Here is an 18,004-nt window from a genome sequence, read left to right as displayed (position 1 = left end):
TTACCCTTGAAAGATGTATGGGCAGCTCATTGCCCTGCCTAGGCCTGCTTAGTCCAGGACACAGACTGTTGGTTTTGCCTTTCTGGTATAACAAATAACCAAGGATTTTCCCATGGCCTGTGTGCTCAGGAAAGGGTACTGGATAAAGTGACTTTTAGCAGTGTAGGCACCTTGGTCTTCTTATGCAGCGCAGTATCAGTGCAGGGTTACATCACAGTGGTTTATTCACCAGCAACTTAATTCAGAACTTCTGATGAAGAGGTCTCTGCAATACTGTATGATAAAAGGTTTAGATCAATTGGCTGCCTTCGCCAATCTTCTCAAATTTTAGCTCCAAAGTCACAATGACTACCTTGCTGCCTAGCATTTCTCTGAAGCAAAGAGCTTCAAACAATGCTCATCTGAACCAGAATCTCCATGACCCAAGGGCACACTTGTGCAGATGGCCTACAATCAAACAAACAACCAAGTCAAGTCGGAGGATATGTCTACACTAGAAATGCTAGTGGCAAAGCTGTAATGTAGACACCTCCTACAGCATCAGAAGGGGTTCTTCTGTTGTAGTAAATCCACCTCTCCAAGAGGCAGTAGCTAGGTTGAGGAAAGAATTCTTCTGTTCAAGAGGTGCCTAGACCAGAGCTTAGATCAGCTTAATTCCATCACGTAGGGGGTGAAATTTTTCACAGCCCTTAGTGAGGTAGTTAAGCCCACCTAACTTGGTAGCATGGACCAGCTCTGAGGAAGCAGTTTACAGTTCTCTTCACGCCCCACCTGTGCTCTGCGTGGGTACTGTACTGACATTGTCATAATCACTCAGTCCCAAGGAAGTCAAATGAAAAGGAATCTTCAGAGAAATCCCCGGCCCCGAGTCATCCCAGTGCATTTTCATCTCTCTCCATTCGACTGTATTTCATGTTCTGCTGCTGTGACTCTCACCCTGCCAAACTGGCTCTCCCAGCACTAGAAAAACCAGTCTCCACAAATGAATCCGCCACAGATGAAATGAGCGGATTGCTGTGTAAACGCAACCGGCAGAAAAACAAAAGAGGGATGGCCAGCCTGGTCCGGATCAGCAACCCACTTCATCCGCGGCCAGCGGGAGAGGCAAGACCCCGCCCCCGCCAACCGGGCACGACACGTTAAAAAGCCCCTGAAGGGGGTTTTGCACATTCCGCCCCCCGGGGCAGGGTCCGAAGTGCGGGCAGTGGGAGCCCGGATAAAAGGACAGACACCCCCCCCCCCATCCCCCGTGCTTCTCGCCCCGGGGATCGCTGCTCGCGGCCAGGCTCTGCAGTCGCGGCGGCGGGCAGCGCGGGAGGCTCAGCGGCGGGGCGGGCCTCGCCCACGAAGCCGAACCGCGCAGCACCCTCCCGCCCCGGGGGGCGGCGCCTGGTTGCCCGGCCGACCAACCGCCCAGCCCCCCCCCCCCCCGCGCGCTCGCGTAGGCGGAGCGGGGCCGCCCGGCCGCAACCGTCTCCCGGTCTCCTCCCCGGCAGCCGAGCGGGCGGTGTGCGTGCGCCAGCCCGGCCTCCGCCCTCCGCCATGAGGACGTGCTGCCTCTCCACGGTGGGGGTCCTGTCCGTGACCCTGCTCATCGCCAGCGTCTCCTTGCTGGTGGCCCACGTCCTGCAGCGGGTGGTGGACCTGCGGGTGAAAGAGGTGAGAGTCCCCCGCCCGGAGCCCGCCGGGGCAGGGGGGAGACCTGGTGGCAAGCGCTGCCGTGACCGACCGTGCTGGGCGAGAGACGCCGGCGGCCTCTTCCCCTAGCTCTAAATATAGCGGGGAGAGGCCGGGAATGGCGCTTGATGGCTACCCTGGGGGCCTGGGTAACCTTCGGCGAAGCGTCGCTGGATGCCAGGTAGGGTGGGGAGCGGGGGGGGCCCCGTGAAATCAGGCTCTGGAGGAGACCTCGAGAGGCTGCCCCTGAGCGGCCGTGAGAAAGCTCGAAATAAATGCGTTGAAAATAAAGGCTGGTTGTAAATGTCCTGTTGAGAGGCAGCAAAAAAGCCTATGAGACCGCAAGGGCTGCCTTTGAAACAAAAACAAAAAACATCCTGGATCAATAAGCCCCCTCCCCGGGGAAGCCTAAAAATGTGAGCTGTGTGATTTTAAAACCGTGTAAAATGTCATCAGATGCAAGTAGCTTTCATAACTGTAATTCAGGGACACACTCCAAAGCAGCAGTAAGTAAGTGGCGAAAAGCATATAAAGCTTTAAGTACCTGCTGTCTTACAGTTCATGTTATATAGTCCTGGTGACATTTATCTTAAATAATTCTGCCTTTTTGCTTGCTGATAAATTTCTCTCTGCTTTTCCTGACTTCTGTATGGATCAGTGCTTTATTTGTTGTCAGGCTAGGATATTAATGGTGTGAACCATGGCAAATCATTAAAAAATATTCAGTATTTTTTTAAATCTCATAACAACACATGGCTATCAATTTTTAAAAAAAACATTTAAAATTAATTCCTGGGTGTTATTTATCATAGTTTTTTTTTTTTCTTTTTTAAGCCATTTGTTCTCCCATCTTATCTGCCCTTTGTTTCTGAATGGTTGTTATCCAGAGTTTCTAGCCTGGAGTCAAGATGGGTCAATTCGATTAGCATTAATGGTTACTTTTAAAAAATGTTTATAGTAGGAATCATTATTTACTGACATCAGCCCTAATAGTAAGTGCAAACTCTTCATGCTAATCATTAGTAATATTTGGTTATAATACAGTGCTATTCAATTCTAGATCACAAAGCAGGGTGGGTATCATCATCCCCACTTTTCAGATGGGGAAACTGAGGTGCAGAAAGATGAAATGGTTTGGCCATGTCCATACAGCAGTGGCAGAGCAGGGAATAGAAACCAGGTCTTCTGAAGCTCAGACCAGGCTGCCAAGCACTGCGTTGGTACTTTGTGTGTAGACCAGGCCATAGTCTCCTAGCATAAAGGGTTAATGGTGGGGAGGAAGAAGGAGAAAATCTGGCCTTGATCCTGCTAGTCCTTGTGCAGCACACAGCAAGGAGCGCAAAGAGATGTGAAACTGTGAGTGGAGGGTAAGCTTCGGCACAGGTAATGTTTCAAATTTTCAAAAGCACCTAAGTGACTGAGGGTGCACCTAAGTCCCGTTGACTTTCAGTGAGAATTAGGGATATAAGTCACGTAGGAACTTTTGAAAATTATGACTGTATTCCTTTGTACTAAGTAGAAGTTGGTTGCACCACCATTGCATGTATTCTCCCTCTTACCTCAAAGGGTGTGAGGTACAACAGAGCTTGGGATGGAGAATGGGAGTGTCTGCGGCAGACATGGGCTTAGTTGTGATTGTCCACATGCTGGTGAAGCCCTTAGCTACACTCTCTTCTTTGGCCTTACTCCTGTATTAGGTAAGAATAAATTGGTACTGGCTCAATGGTGCTCTCACTAATGGATTGGGTTCCCCTGTGCTTCTCCTGCTCATCGCTTTTTACTTTGTACTTACTATGCAGGGTCTCTATGCTTATCTAATGCACCCCTCATGGTCAGATCCAGGTGCCACATGCACAAACCAAAAAAAAACCCCAAAAGATTTTCCTCGCTATCACTCCATTGACTCTGCTATTTACTTAGTGGGGTTGTTCATACTTTTTTGCATACTAGGGAAAAAGCTTCTGGCTATATGATGTAGTCAGTGATATTTTAGGACATCATGTGCAAACAGATTAATCTTGCATTGCATTTGAAATGTGGCAAGATTTGGGCTTTCCCCCATCCCTGATGGGGAAGTTGCACTATTCAGAGTCTGTGCCAAAATCCCTTAGCTCCAAGTTCTCAAGAGTTTTATTCTGGTCTCCGGCAGCTGCAACAACCCCATCTGCTCACAGCCATTGAAGTAGGTTGCAGAGGGAGAAGCTGTCTTTGTGACAGATAGACCCTAATCCATTGAGGGCCTTACAGCAAAACTGGAATTGCAGCCAGGTATGATGATATGCTATGATGAGCTCTCATCAGTCTGAATTGTGCAGTAGGAGGAATGTCCAGACCTAGAACAGTCACAATTGCTGTAGGTGACGAAGCTGTGGATCACTGGGGGTGATGAAGCTGTGGGTCACTATGGTCAATGCAGATAATAACATGCAGGTGTAGAAGACTGAATGACCAGTTTAAATGTTACTTTAGAAGTGAGTATTCCCAAGAGGATGGGGAAAAATATAACTAGACTTGAGTCAAGGAGTCCTACTCAGGGTGGTTGAAGAAGTTTACTCTGCTGTTCAGTTGTACTCCATCCAGGAGTGTGGGCATCTTGAAAAATCACAATGAAACCTTGCAGGAGGGGAACATAACTATTCCCAGGTGTTACAAGTTCTTTGGATCTTTGGCGCGCCTATGGGGAAACAATGAATATTTAATCCACTAGCATGAATTCTAAGGAAGGCTCAGTGGGGCTTCGCATGGGTACGGGAGTCCACCTGCATGGAATGAGTTGCAGGATCAGGGCCTAAGACATCAGGACCTACAGGAAACAAGAGGTCAGAAATACTGGGAGTCCCCATGGAATTAAAAAAATAACTTCCCAAAACATTTCTAAAATAATGTTTCTGTAATACATGTGGCATAGTCAGAATAGATGACTTGAAATCCTTTTATGAAAAGGACTCTGTAACTCCTGGGTATTACTATGGTTATGATGTAGTGTGCTACAAGGGGTTGATTGTCACTCATTTGACCCAATGGGCCAGATATCCTGTCTCAGGGCTGTATGCCACAGACTCTACATCCTTCATCTCTAGATGTCCACTCCCACCTCCTCTATATCCAGAGATGATAGAAATCCACTTGCTTTGGTGAATCAGCAGAACCCATTTAATTTAGCATTCCTCTGCAGTGAAATCTTTCAGTGGGGGGCAGGGGCACAGGGGTGTTCCATGCAAACACCGTCAGCCTGTTACAGGCCCTTAACCCTTTGTCCCAGATACTAGTGGGTTTGCCTAACTCCCATTGGTATCAGTGGGAGTTAGGTGCCCAAATACTTTGGAGGATCTGGGCCAGCTTACTTTCCCACTCAGAAATATTGTGGTCATCCCAAGCTCAATCTAACCACTCAAAAATCAAAATGTAAGTGGAAAGAAAACAGAATCTGAGGCTGGAGATCCAGAATGTGTCCAAGAAACAAATGGTATTGATGAAATTAAGACCCTATAAGCACCAACCAAGAATTGGCAGTTCTCCAGGCCTTTCTGCTTTTGAGCTTGTGTGTTTACAATATTTGATATGTTTTCCAGAAAAATAAAAGGAGCGAATGGAGATGTGATCGATTTAGTTGCAAATTATTTCCCCCTCTTCTGCCTCCTGGTGATGTAGCATTGACAATACGGTTTTCTTTGTGCTTTTTCTTAAACAGTTTAACTTAGTGGGTCAGATTTATCCCTGAATTGACTGTAGTGGAGCTGAAACCATTTTCCCCAATATCGATTTATTTTCTCTTTTTATAGCAGGGCTGCATCATTGTTGTAATGTCATTTTCAAAACAAAATGAGCACTTTGGGAATGAGTCTTGTATATCATGTTACTAGAGGACATGTAAAAAGGTGGTATTCTGACCTTGAGCCTGCAATTATAGATGAATTGCTGATACAATAGTTAAGTGATTCTGCAATAACAGGGATTTATGGACATTCTTATATAAACTTCTATAGAATGCAAGATGAGCTGATAGCAGATGGATTTGTGTGCATTTTGTGTTCTCCTTTTTTGTTAGGAAAATCTTTAATGGGGGTGGAAAAGGAACCCAGGCCTAGCCAGGGATTTTGGTAAAACAGCTGTTAAGTCCTGGTCCACGTAAATATGAGGACCAGGAGTAACTTGCAGGATTGGAGCCTGAGACTAAGTGCTCTTGCCAGTCTGACCTAAAATAAATTTCACATGCTGCAGAGTCAAAATGTCACCCCTTTGCTGGAATTGGGTTTATTAGCAAAGAAATTAACAATAACACAAAGCTCAGCTTCTCTCCTAGTTTGAGCACTCCTCGGGTGCCTGCCTCAGGGCTGTTTGCCACAGACTTTACATCCTCCATCTCTACATGTCCACTCCCATCTCCCCTATATTCAGAGGCTAGAAATCCACTTGCCTGGGTGAATCAGCAGAACTCATTTAATTTAGCATTCCCTGGCAGGATCAACATCTCTGGGGGGGGGGGGGTGTTGGTGTTCCATGTAAACACTGCCAGCCTGTTACAGGCCCTTCATCCTTTGTCCCTATTTTTACAAGTGCAATGCAGTCTTCAGAAATTGTTCCAAGTTAGAAAACTAAAGACAAAGGGTTTGAAAAATCCCAATGCAGCTAGCTGTTTCTGTTCCTGCTCCCCCGCCTCCTGCTCCCGTTTGTATGAATTAGAGAACCCAGGACCCCAGGGTGCATACTGGTGGGATCCTGTCAGGTTAAATCTGGTCATTTATAACAGGATAAAGCTTAAAGCACGTCACTACCGTATAACTACATCTGACTTATTATAAGATGACCGTCAAAGATAAACCTCCTGCAGTTTATGTAGATTCTAAGTTGTATTTATATGTATACAGACAGTTACATTCACCTCCGTGCAACACTCTATGCCCTACTTAAGCATAGTGGTCCCAATCCTGATCTTACTGAAGTTAATGCAACAAGGAATTTACAGTCTAAGCCCTTGATTTTCAGAGGGGCTGAGAAATGCCTAAGGGGTTTAGAAGTGTGGAGGGGTGCATTTCACCCAGAATTATAGGGACAGATTCTGATACCCTGACTCTGGTTTAGTAGCATCTTACACTGGAAGAAACCACTTGTGAAATAAGGCCCAGATCTTCAAAGTTATATAGGTGCCTGAATACCTTTGAAGATCCAGGCCTAAATGATGATTCATTGTGAGTAAGGGCATTGCTGTACCTCAGTAGCCAGTATTGGCTGGTATGGACATAGTTCATTGTGCTCTGGCTGGTAGGTCTACATGCCAGGGAATTTAAGACACAAACATTTGAGGGAAATAGAATGAGAATTTCTGGAGCTCTAGGCCCCGTCTTGCAAAGGCTAATGCACACATTTAATTTCAGTGGGGCTACTCGTGCTTAAAGTTAAGCCCATAGAGAAGTATTTGCAGGGCCTCATCAGCCTCAGTCCAAGGGCAACTCACAGGTCCGTTTCTTCTCTTCGTACAGTGAATCTTCACAGAATGCCCAGCAACCATGTGATTTCTTTTTTTTTGTTGTGTAGGGAACAGTATTAAAGAATGGCACAGAAGCCTTTGACCTCTGGGAAGACCCTCCTCCACCAGTCTACATGCAGTTCTACTTTTTTAACGTGACCAATCCTCTAGAAGTGGTCAATGGAGATACCCCTTCTGTGGAAGAAATAGGGCCATACACTTACAGGTAAGTCTATATCACTCACTGTATTTGCAAAAATAAAACTTGGGAGGGTTGGTTGGGGCAACCATGACAGGTTTTTTAGCAAAAAAAACCCTGTTGATATGTTATGTGCTGGAGAGTTTACTCAAGGGAGGAAGGATCTTTTAGTGTCTAAGGCACTGGACTGGGACTTGGGAAACCTGGGTTCAGTTCGTCGCTCAGTTCCAGATTTCCTGTGTATGATTCTGGACAAGTCACATAATCTACCTTGTGCATCAGTTTCCATTTGTAAAATGGAGGTAGTACTGTCCTACCTCTCAGCAGGGTGTTGTGAGGAAAAAATCTGTGCAAGGCAGTGAGATTTTCAGGTATTATGGTGATGAGGGTCATATAAGTACCTATGATAGAATGTGTCTTCACACTGGCTAGAGCAGTGGTCCCCAAACTTTTTCCATTGCACCCCCCTTACCCGTAATGGAACCCGCCCTGCCCCCCCGGATCCGCAGTCGGGAGCCGCAGCCAGGAACGGGTCTGGACCATGGTTGTGAGCCAGGAGCAGGACCGCATTGGGGCCAGAAGTCAAGAGCTGAGGCCAAGGCCGGGGTCACGGCCAGCGCAGAGCTGGAAGCAGAGTGGGGCTGCGTGGTGCTCCCTCCCTGCCCCCTGTGGAGGCTGTTCCAGGCCCCTCTGCACTCCCCTTAACGTTAGTCTGCCCCACAGTTTGGGGACCACTGGGTGAAAGGGAATCAGGCCCCTAGTGTTTGAAGGGATGCTAGAGAATTGAAGGGAGAGCCTAGTTTGTTCATGTTTCACAGCCATATTGGTCTATGCACACGCCTTTCCTACCCATGTTATTTCTCTCCCTCTGCCTTTCTCGTTTCCCACCTCAGCATCCTCGTTCTCTCACTGCCGCTCCTGCTATTCTCTCATCTTCCCTTCTCCTCCCTCCTTATTTCGTCACAGTGGCCAATCTGGTTCCTTCCACATATTCTCCCTCCACTCTTTCTGGCCTCCATCCCATGGCATTGGAAGCTTAGCTCCTACAACACCCATGCTGCTTGGAACCACTGCTGCAGCATCTCTGTGTGAAGTGTTCTGGCAGAGCGTGGCACTTACAACTAATCAGAGGTGCTCTCCTGTGTGTCAGACAGATAAACAGGGCTCCTAGTTTTTGTAGGCCCCTATGTGAAGTGACACAAGCAGAGTCCCCCACCTCATGGTACTCATGACACATCCCTGGGTGCCTCCTTCCTGTCATCCTTCTCAGGCAGTGATTCTTCCCCTCCCCCCTATACCCTTCCCCAACACACATTTGTGAGGCTGCACAAGTTAGAAAGCCAGCAGGTAGAACTGAGTGGAAACCTTCCGAGTGGGGAAAGCGTACTGCGAGAATTCAGTCTTTGCCAAGGCCCACTTGCCCCAGAGTCAGTTGGGATGGAAGACGGAGAATCAGGGATGGGGCTCTGGCTGGTGGATCACGTGTATGAATGTGGAGAAACATAGCATGAATGGCTGGTGTGTAGATCCCTTGGCAAGAGCTGTCCCATGACATGTAATTTTGCAGTCAGCGTGCAGGAGGCAGGCTTGGTGGTGCAGGCTCGGTCTCAGTTACTTGTGTGTGACGTGAGTAAGCCAGGGCTGCATGTTTCAAAGGTCTGTGATTCACTTTCTCTCTCTTTTGTTTGGTTTGCCCTATTTTGATTTGTCTGTACAGGATAGAGTCTGTCTGATACAGAAACACTGGAAGCCGAAGTTCTGTTTTTCCAACAGATTGATTGACATTTCCAGGGCTGTGGGTTGCTGACAGCACCAGCTGTGTTACATAGGGGCCATTGTAGACTGCTGTCCACTGGGACGGAGGAGAAATATCAAGCTCCTTGCTCAGGCCACAAGCCAGCAAAGCACAGAAGTGCATGCTTATCTTTAAACACATGAGTGCTTAAACCATGCTTAAAATGAAGCGTGCGCTTGTGGTTTTTTTTTGGGGGGGGGTAGTGCAGGCTGGCTTGGTAGTGGACATGCTCTGAAATTGGGTGGGGGAAGAACAGTGTTGTGACTGACGTAAACAAGATTGGACAATACTAAAGGGCTATTTATAAACTCGGCATGCTGGACAAATGACGTAGCTTTAAACAAATCATGTTTTTGATCCACAGACTGTAAACTCAGTAAACACCAGGACAGTCAATAGGACTGTTGTAATTGCAGAGATGGGCATAAGCTGCAAAATTCAGATCTATAGCTAGAGCCAAAAATCGTATTAGTGCATGTCTCTCTAGTCACCTGAAGCCGTATTTACTGGTTTTACAGGATGGAGATCAAAAGAGTAATTTATTGTAAAGCACAGCCTGCTCTTCTGTCCAAACTTGCTGAGCTCGGAAACGCTCTTTAATTTTGTCTGGTTGTGCCATATTGAAGATTTTCCTCTTTCATCTTTGAGACTCAACCCTTGGAACCCTAAGGGGTGAGTTTTATTTTCTCCTCCAAGCCTTTTAGGAGTGGGAGATTTCTCAAACTGATTATGGCATAGAAATTGGGAGCCCTCTCCCCTCCAATTCAATTCCTGGCTTCCAGGGGTGATTATTCCGTGATAGTCTGTTACAAAGTCAAATGGGAAGTGTTGCCATCCCAAAATGTTCCCCAATAGTGAGGATGCTGAAATGTGGTGGATCTGTCATTTATAAACATTTGGGGCAGAGGGAATGGCTGGCTTCTAACTGAAATATTTTCCATGGAACATAAGCATCTCTCTGAACAGCTTAGAGGTTGAACCAGTTTCTTGGGGGGGGAAAAAAAATTGAATGCAAATATAGCTGTCTGTTCATATGTGTGGATTAGAATGCTCTGAAGATTCTTGTATGCACTGTTCTTGTACCTGTATTGCTCCCAGGATACTGGAGAGACAAAGAGGGTGAGGTAATATCTTCTATTGGACCAACTTCTGTTGGTGAGAGAGACGAGCTTATACAGAGCTCTTCTTGACCTGAACAAGAGCTCTAAGCTTGAAAGCTGGTCTCTCTGCAACAGATGTTGGTCCAATAAAAAATGACATCACCCACCTTATCTTTCTGAAGATTCTTGTGCAGTTGGCATAGAACATGGGAGTTGAAATGTATGAAATACAGCATTGATTATGTTTGCTCAGGAAGCAACCCTTGAAAAAGGCAGCATATGATCCTTGTAACTCAGGAGCTGGTGTGGAGTTAGTGAGATGTAACCATATTCTTACACAGCTATAAAGAAATGCTGGCAAAGCATATAACATGACATTTATATCTGTCTCTTTTGCTTTTGTTTTGGAACAGTTCTAGGCACAGTTAATTTGGAAATTGGGCAAGCCAGCTCTGCAGAACTTAGTATATATTATTTGTGAAATGGTGGCTGTTAAAGTTTGTACGAGGGTGGGGCATACACGTCGAAGTCATTGAAAACTGGAATTCTGATCAGATCAGCTGGCAGAATTCCACCCCTTATGCGTTAGGCTTGTTTATGAGCAATCCTGGGACATCAGCTGCTTGGGATGGTAAACAGTATTATAGAGGTGAAATCCTGGCCCCACTGAAGTCATTGGAAAAAATCCAGTGGCTTTCAGTGGGGCCGGTGTTTCACCTGGCGTATTCAAGAACCTAGGGTGAAATTCATCCCTGTGCAGAGAGCAGCATAAGGCCTGTTCCAGTCTTGTCTCACAGAAACCCATAGGACCTGATCTAAAGTGCACTGGCATCAATGGAAAGACTCCCCTGTTGGTGTCAATTGGCCTTGGATCCGGGCGATGAGGCTTAAGTGGGGCATACACCTTGCACTGGCCTTCTGCATAGGAGGAGTGAATTCTTCCCACAGTGAAGAGGCAAAACTATAGTTTTCAATCCGTATTTCATGTGCAGAACCTTAGATTGGGCCTTTAAATCCTTTTGTGTTGTCTTGGGCTATAATCTTTCTTTCCATTGTCATTTATAAAGCAAAAAAGTAAACTTCACTAGACTGCATTAAGAACATTGGTGGGTGAACAGGATTTTAAAAAGTGCTTAGCATTGACCTAACTCTGCCCCTTTTGGATCCAAAGGGATCCAAACTTCAGTGAGAGCAGAGTGAGACCGGTGCTGAGTGCTTATGAAAATCCCACCCTTTCTCTTTATGCACTTAAAGCAGGAGTTCTGTAGCCATAATAAATATTATTTGTACCACTGCAAATTTCCTTAAGACCCAAATTTTCTGTCTCCCAGAGAGTACAGGCCAAGAGTGAATGTTCATATTTTGGACAATGGCACCAGAGTCTCTTCTGTGAACCCAAAGACCTATGTATTTGAACGAGAGAAGTCTGTTGGAGACCCTGAAGTTGATCTGATCAGGACAGTAAATATTCCTGCAGTGGTGAGTTCTGTTGTATATGTGGCTGGAATACTACTAACAAGTGGCTACTACTGACATATGGCTACAACTTGTACTTATATGCATGGTATTTCTCATCTTCAAAGCGTGTTAATTGCCAACTCATTTCTTCTTATGACAACTTCTTGGGATAGGTAAGAATTATCCCCATTAACGGACAGGGACTTGGCGACCGAGAGGTTAAAAGGCCATCAAGGCAGACCGTGTCAGAACAGAGATTGGAAATCAGGCATTTCTGGATCCTAACCCTGTGGTCAGACCACTGGACCATACCACTCTCAGTCCTTTCATAGGCTCTGTCTCATTTTAAAGGATGCATTACCCCATTTTAAAAAAAAGAAAACTTGATCTCTGAACTCCTCAGATACTTTTAAATGAACTGAGCCTGATTCTCCGTCACCCTACACTTTGTGTAGTCATGTCCACCAGTTCAAATACGTGTAAAATGATCCCAGATCACAGTAGTAGCGTTTTACACCCCCTTTGCACTGACATAATTGACTGCACAAGGTGCTGGGTAGCAGAATCGGGTCCACTGTCTGATTCTGTTCTTCAGCTCTTGGCTATGCCCATAAAGGCAGGACTTATACTAAAGAAATATGCAAAAGCCAGATACAGTGGTTAATATTTTAATGGTTTTTTGACTAAAGGTTGTGTTACAAAAATATTGTCTCTTGTCTTTGTGACAGATAGGGCAATTTCCTGTAATATCTTTGAAAGACCTTATTTTATTACGTGTATGTATAAATGTGGGCTGGGATTGTGTATAAATTGCCTCTCTGAGGAAGAGGTGTGGCAGATGCAAGACCTGGGAATACCAGAGATTACTGAAAATGTGCCAGACAAGTATGGACTTTAGGGACAATAAGTGTTAAGTGGATTTCCTGGGGAATCCATAGGAAGAGGTTAATGCAGATCCTCTGCTCCAGTTAGGCAAAACCACAGCCTTTTAAGCTATGCCCTGAGCAGAGGGTCATTGTCTGCTGATTGCCTGTTATGGAAGGTCAAGATCAAAGGCCCAAGCTGTATAAAGAAGCGGCTGATCAGCCCAGTCTCAGTTGTAGTTCTGGATTTAAAACAAATGAACTTGTAATCACAGGGAAAACCCAGGTGTAGGTTTTGACCAGAGCTCTAGGTTGGATCAGGACCTCTGCTAAGCTTTTTAGCATGCATGTAGGTTCTTTTATGGTTTTAATGTTTTGTCTGTAATACTTTTACCTTAAGAATAAACGTGCTTGCTTAGAAGGAGCAGTGTGGTAACTTACAATACTCTGGTCATAGCCCTTGGAGAGAAAGCTAAGTGCAGGTGCTGGCCTGTTTAGGCAGTCTGGCTTGCTGGGGTATCACAGTGTAAGGTAGGGAGCTATGCAGCCTGGAAAACCCCACCAGGTTAAAGATGGAAACAAACCTCTAGAGACAGAATATGCAGAGAGCCTGAATTTATAATTTGTTTGCAGTGTTGTAACCATGTCAGTCCCAGGACATTAGAGAGACAAGGTGGGTGAAGTAATATCTTTTACTGGATCAACTTCTGTACACCTAGTGCTGTCTACACCAAGGATTAGGTCGGTGTAAGTGCATTGCTCAGGGGTGTGGCTTTTTCACATCCCTGAGCTATGTAATTATACTGACCTAATTTCCTAGTGTAGACATGCTTTTTAGCTTAGGCGTGGTCTCTCTCATCAGCCTAAGTCAGTCCAATAAGAGATATTACCTCACCCACCTTGTCTCTAATATCCTGGGACCAACACAGGTACAACAACACTGCAAACAACAAATGATAAGTTGTGGCTCCCAGCTTGATTAGGCACCAGCTCCATCTTGTGGCTTTCTGCAGAGCCATATTCAAAGGTTTGTTTCAATCTTTAACCTGGTGGGCTACGTTCTGAAGACGAGGCTGTGTTGCACACCTAGAACTGTTCAGTGTGCACATAAGGGGGTGCTCACTTGCAGCGTAGGTACCTGAACATGTAATGCGTGACAAATTTGTTAATGAAACAGTGTCATGGCTAGCTTCTCTTAGCTGAAACCAGCCATCACAGATCTTTGGGGTTCTCTCTCTAAAACAATTTATACTGTGTGAGTGTGCTATCCAATCCCTATTTTGTGCGGTCCTAGTGTGCATACTCAGGCAAAAAGTCCTATTGACCTCAATAGTAGTTTTGCAAAGTCAAGCATTTTTTCAATGTCAGCTACTTAAGACAAAGGGTGCCCTCTCCCTGACCCACCTGCGATAGATTGAACAGAGTGGCATGTGATCTAAAAATAGCACTTTTAGACTAAACCATACTACTAATAATCCCTGGTAACTCAATCACTTTTTATTTTTTGTTCAGTTTGCGGTTAAGAAGCTGGGTAAAAGCAAATTATATGGGTGAGGGGTTGACATAAAAAGTTTTTATTGTTAAAAATAAGATTTGAGGGTTTTGAAGTTTTCTCCTTTTTTATGTAAAAATCCATTATTTTATGTGGAAGCTGATCATTTCTCCAAAAAGCTTAAACCAAACAACCCTCAAGTGAGTTCATTTGCACTTCCAGCTGGACTTTCAGCTCATGTGCCAGAATGTAACTTCATTAGATTGGACACTAATTCACAATACAGGGAACTTGGGTGACTGCTAGCAGCAGAAGCTCAGGCAGCAGTATTGTTGTGGTGGAGTTGGATGCTCAATGATTAGGGCCCTACCAAATTCACAGTCCATTATGGTCAATTTCACAGCCATAGGATTTGAAAATTGGTAAATTTCATGTTTTCAGATGTTTAAATCTGAAATTTCACAATGTTGTAACCATGGGGGTCTGACCCAAAAGGGGATTGTGGGCGGGTCGCAAACTTGTAGGGAGGTCATGGGATTGCCACCCTCACTTCTGTGCTGCCTTCCGAGCTGGATTCGGAAGGCAGCAACCGCAGAACTTCCTGCAGCCTCAGGAGGTTCCCGGAGCTGGAGGAGAGGTCTGATCTCCCTTTTCCCCCTTCCCCACGAGCAGCTGTGCAGGGGATGGACAAGTCCTGTGCTTCCTCAGCTGGGGCACTCCCAGCAACGCAGGGAAGATCAGACCCAGCTCCACAAGTCTCCTCCAGCTGCAGGAACCTCTGAGGCTGCTGCCCAGTCCCAGAGCATCCTGCAGCAGACAGAGGTGGATCTGGTCTCTTTTTTCCCCCACCAAGTATCTGTACAGGGGATGGATAGTCCTGTCCCTCCCCAGCCTAGCCGGAGCTAGGAGCCCCCTTTGCTGAGATGCTTCTCGGAACAAGGGGACATCGGATTTCATGGGGAAGGGCTTATTTCACAGTCCGTGATGCATTTTTCAGTGCCATGAAATTGGTAGGGCCCTATCAATGATCATCTGAAGACACTGATACGTCAGTGTAAAACATACTGCCGCAGAGCTTCAGTGTAGACACTCATCACAGCGACAGGCAGGGTTCTCCCATTGCTGTAGTTAACCCACCTCCCTGAGAGACAGTAGCTAGGTCGGCGGAAGAATTCTTCTATCAACCTAGAGATGTCTACCCGGGGGGTTAGGCTGGCTTAACTACATCACTCAGGGGTGTGGATTTTTTCATAACTTTTCAGCGTTGACCAGCCCAGAGCCTTTCGTTTAGAAGCTGGCTATCTGATGGCCAGCACTGAATATCTGAGCTACTGGCTAGTGAGTGGCACAACGTTATTTGTCAACTGCACAAGTAAGAGTGCAGCTCCTCATGTGGTGAAACATCTTAAAATTTGGGCTTGGGAGGAGTTTAACTCTAAGAATGAGAATTGGATTTGGAAAGGTAGAAATTGCATTGTTGTGGAGTATTTTTAGCCATAAAAACATAGTCTCTCATAACACTGAATGTGCAGTGTTGTAGTTGTGTTGGTCCCAGGATATTAGAGAGACAAGATGGGTGAAGTAATATTTTTTTATTGGACCAATTTCTGTTGGTGAAAAGGGCAAGCTTCCTACGGTCCACAGCGCCAAACCAGAAGTGCTCTGTGTAAGGTCAAAAGCTTGCCTCTCTTACCAACAGAAGTTGGTCCAATAGAAAAATATTACCTCACCCACCTTCTAATAACTTTGAGTAATAGTTGCAAAGAGAAATAAAACGACAGGTTTATTACTATTTCTAACACTCAGCATTGCAGTCTGAGTCTGATCTGCAAACCCACTGCAGTAATCTCATTGACTTGGATCATGTGGGGCACTCACTTCGTTTTGCAGCTGTATCAAGCATGGTAGAAGTAGGTTCTTGTATGCCTGGCTACATAACTGTGGTCTAATGAAGGCTCTGTAAAAAGTTAATTTAATTTGTGGTTGCAACCAATGCAGTTGTTTCCCCTGTGTCTCCTTGCTACCACATGAGTGCTTTTAAACATTACCTCTTCTTAATGCTATCAGCTATGATAGATTGCCAGAAGTAATACTGCAAAGACTATAGCTAAGCTTGGAGGAAGGATAAGTATTTTATTGGCAAAGTGTCAATTTACCATACTCACAGAATCCAGCTTAAAAGGACTGCTGCTTATTGAGCATCCCCTCCCGACCAGGGGTGTCTGGAGGCTCCCCGCCTCTGGCTTTTTTTTCTCTTCCAGGTTCTCTGTGTATGTGGAAAAGAGCTTCTTCGCCTGGGTCGAGGGACTTGCATTAGAAGGGCATGTCCTAATGCTCTAAAATTAGCTGTGTTACAGCACTGGGAGGCTCGCTTCCGCAGGCTGTCTAGACCAGGGGTGGGCAAACATTTTGGCTCTGAGGGCCACATCTGGGTATGGAAATTGTATGGCAGGCCATGAATGCTCACAAACTTGGGAGTTGGTGTGTGGGAGGGGGTGAGGGCTCCAGCTGGGGGTGGGGGCTTTGGGGTGGGGCCAGAAATGAGGAGTTCAGGGTGCTCCGGGCTGGGACCGAAGGGTTCAGAGGGGGATCAGGGCTGGGGCAGGGGGTTGGGGCATGGGAGAGGGTCAGGGGTGCAGGATCCAGGCAGCGCTTACCTCAAGCAGCAGAGGCTCAGCCAGGTGGCTCTGTGTGCTGTCCTATCCGCAGGCGTCTCCCCTACAACTCCCATTGGCTGCAGTTCCCGGCCAATGGGAGCTGTGGGGGTAGGGCTTGGGGCAGGGGCAGCGTGCCCCTACAGGTAGGAGCCGGAGGGGGGACATGCTGCTGCTGCTTCCAGGAGCCGTGTGGAGTGGAGCAAGACCCCGACTCCGCTCCCTGGCTGGAGCTCGAGGGCCGGATTAAAATGTCTGGAGGACTGGATGCAGCCTCCGGGCCGTAGTTTGCCCACCCCTGATCTAGACATAGCCTCTGTGAGTTCTTAAAGGGTTTCTGTGGTTAACAGTACCCCTGCCTGTGGTAGCTTAATACCAGAACTAGTTTACAACACCCCAGAGTCCCAAACTAAAGCGCATACCAACAACACTAAGAAAAAGTCCATACTTAGCTCTGGTATTTTTCTCTCACCCCTCAGGGCTCTTCTGTCCGAGTCTGATCTCCTAGCTCTCCCTCACTGGGGCTCTGACTTCCAGACCCAAACAGAGTCAGGGTTTCCGGCTCCCTCGCCCAACAGCCCTGTCACACCCCAGCCTCCTGCACACTGGGCTTTACTCTCCAAGTTCCCTGGTGTCATGATCCTGCAGGAGCCTTTTTTCCCCTGCAGTGTCTACTGACATTGCGACAGCTCTTTGGGCTTCCCCTTTTACTTTATAGGGAATTGCCCTATTCCCCTCAGTAGGACTCATTCCATAATCAGGGTTGGCTTAGCCCTATGCTCTCCAGATTGTGGGGCAAGCCACCCTCTTACCCCAACGAAAACTATTTCCATCGATAATAACCAAAATGTACAGCTAGGCAAAGTAAGGGAAACGCTGCGTGAGAATGTATTGGAGTTTGATTTGAGGATCTTTGACATGCGATGTAAAGCTTTAACTTTTAGAATCTCAGTGCCTGCTGTCGTTCAGTAGTTATGGTCTGATCATGCTCACAAGTTCCCACAACTGTGAAAATTTAAATTGATAAAAATTGAAGAAAATGCTTGAAAATAACCACTGACATTACCTGTCAAAATGATTAAAATAAAAATCAAATTCTGCCAAGCCTAACTCTAGCCTGGTCCACACAGGGGTCGTTCCTGTTAGTGCATTTAAATGCAGCTCTTGCAAGCATGGTTTCTCTGACCTGGATGAACTAAGGTTTCTTTTTCTGAGGACAATGGTACAAAAACCCTATTGTGGACTACCTAGGGAAGTAGTTTCTTGCGCTGTTTGACTAACACTGTTCCCTGAAAAGAA

At 46.2% G+C, this 18,004-nt stretch overlaps 1 protein-coding gene across 3 annotated transcripts in view; it reads left to right on the top strand.

Annotated features, from left to right (window-relative positions):
- The first annotated feature begins 1,427 nt into the window (after positions 1-1,427).
- The window catches only part of SCARB2 (scavenger receptor class B member 2), a 34,806-nt gene continuing 18,229 nt past the window's right edge, over positions 1,428-18,004 (top strand). For 2 of the 3 annotated variants that reach the window (XM_048848103.2, XM_048848102.2), the window contains exons 1-3: positions 1,429-1,659; positions 7,213-7,370; positions 11,570-11,717. In XM_048848103.2, the coding sequence (XP_048704060.1) occupies positions 1,543-1,659; positions 7,213-7,370; positions 11,570-11,717 (423 nt within the window). In that variant the 5' untranslated portion in view covers positions 1,429-1,542. Of the gene's footprint in view, positions 1,660-7,212; positions 7,371-11,569; positions 11,718-18,004 lie in introns of all 3 variants that reach the window. The other variant, XM_048848101.2, reaches the window with a different exon arrangement.

The sequence above is a fragment of the Caretta caretta genome, chromosome 4, assembly GCF_965140235.1.
Source record: "Caretta caretta isolate rCarCar2 chromosome 4, rCarCar1.hap1, whole genome shotgun sequence".
In the NCBI taxonomy this organism is placed as follows: Eukaryota; Metazoa; Chordata; order Testudines; family Cheloniidae; genus Caretta; species Caretta caretta.
This window is presented reverse-complemented; position numbering and strand designations above follow the sequence as displayed.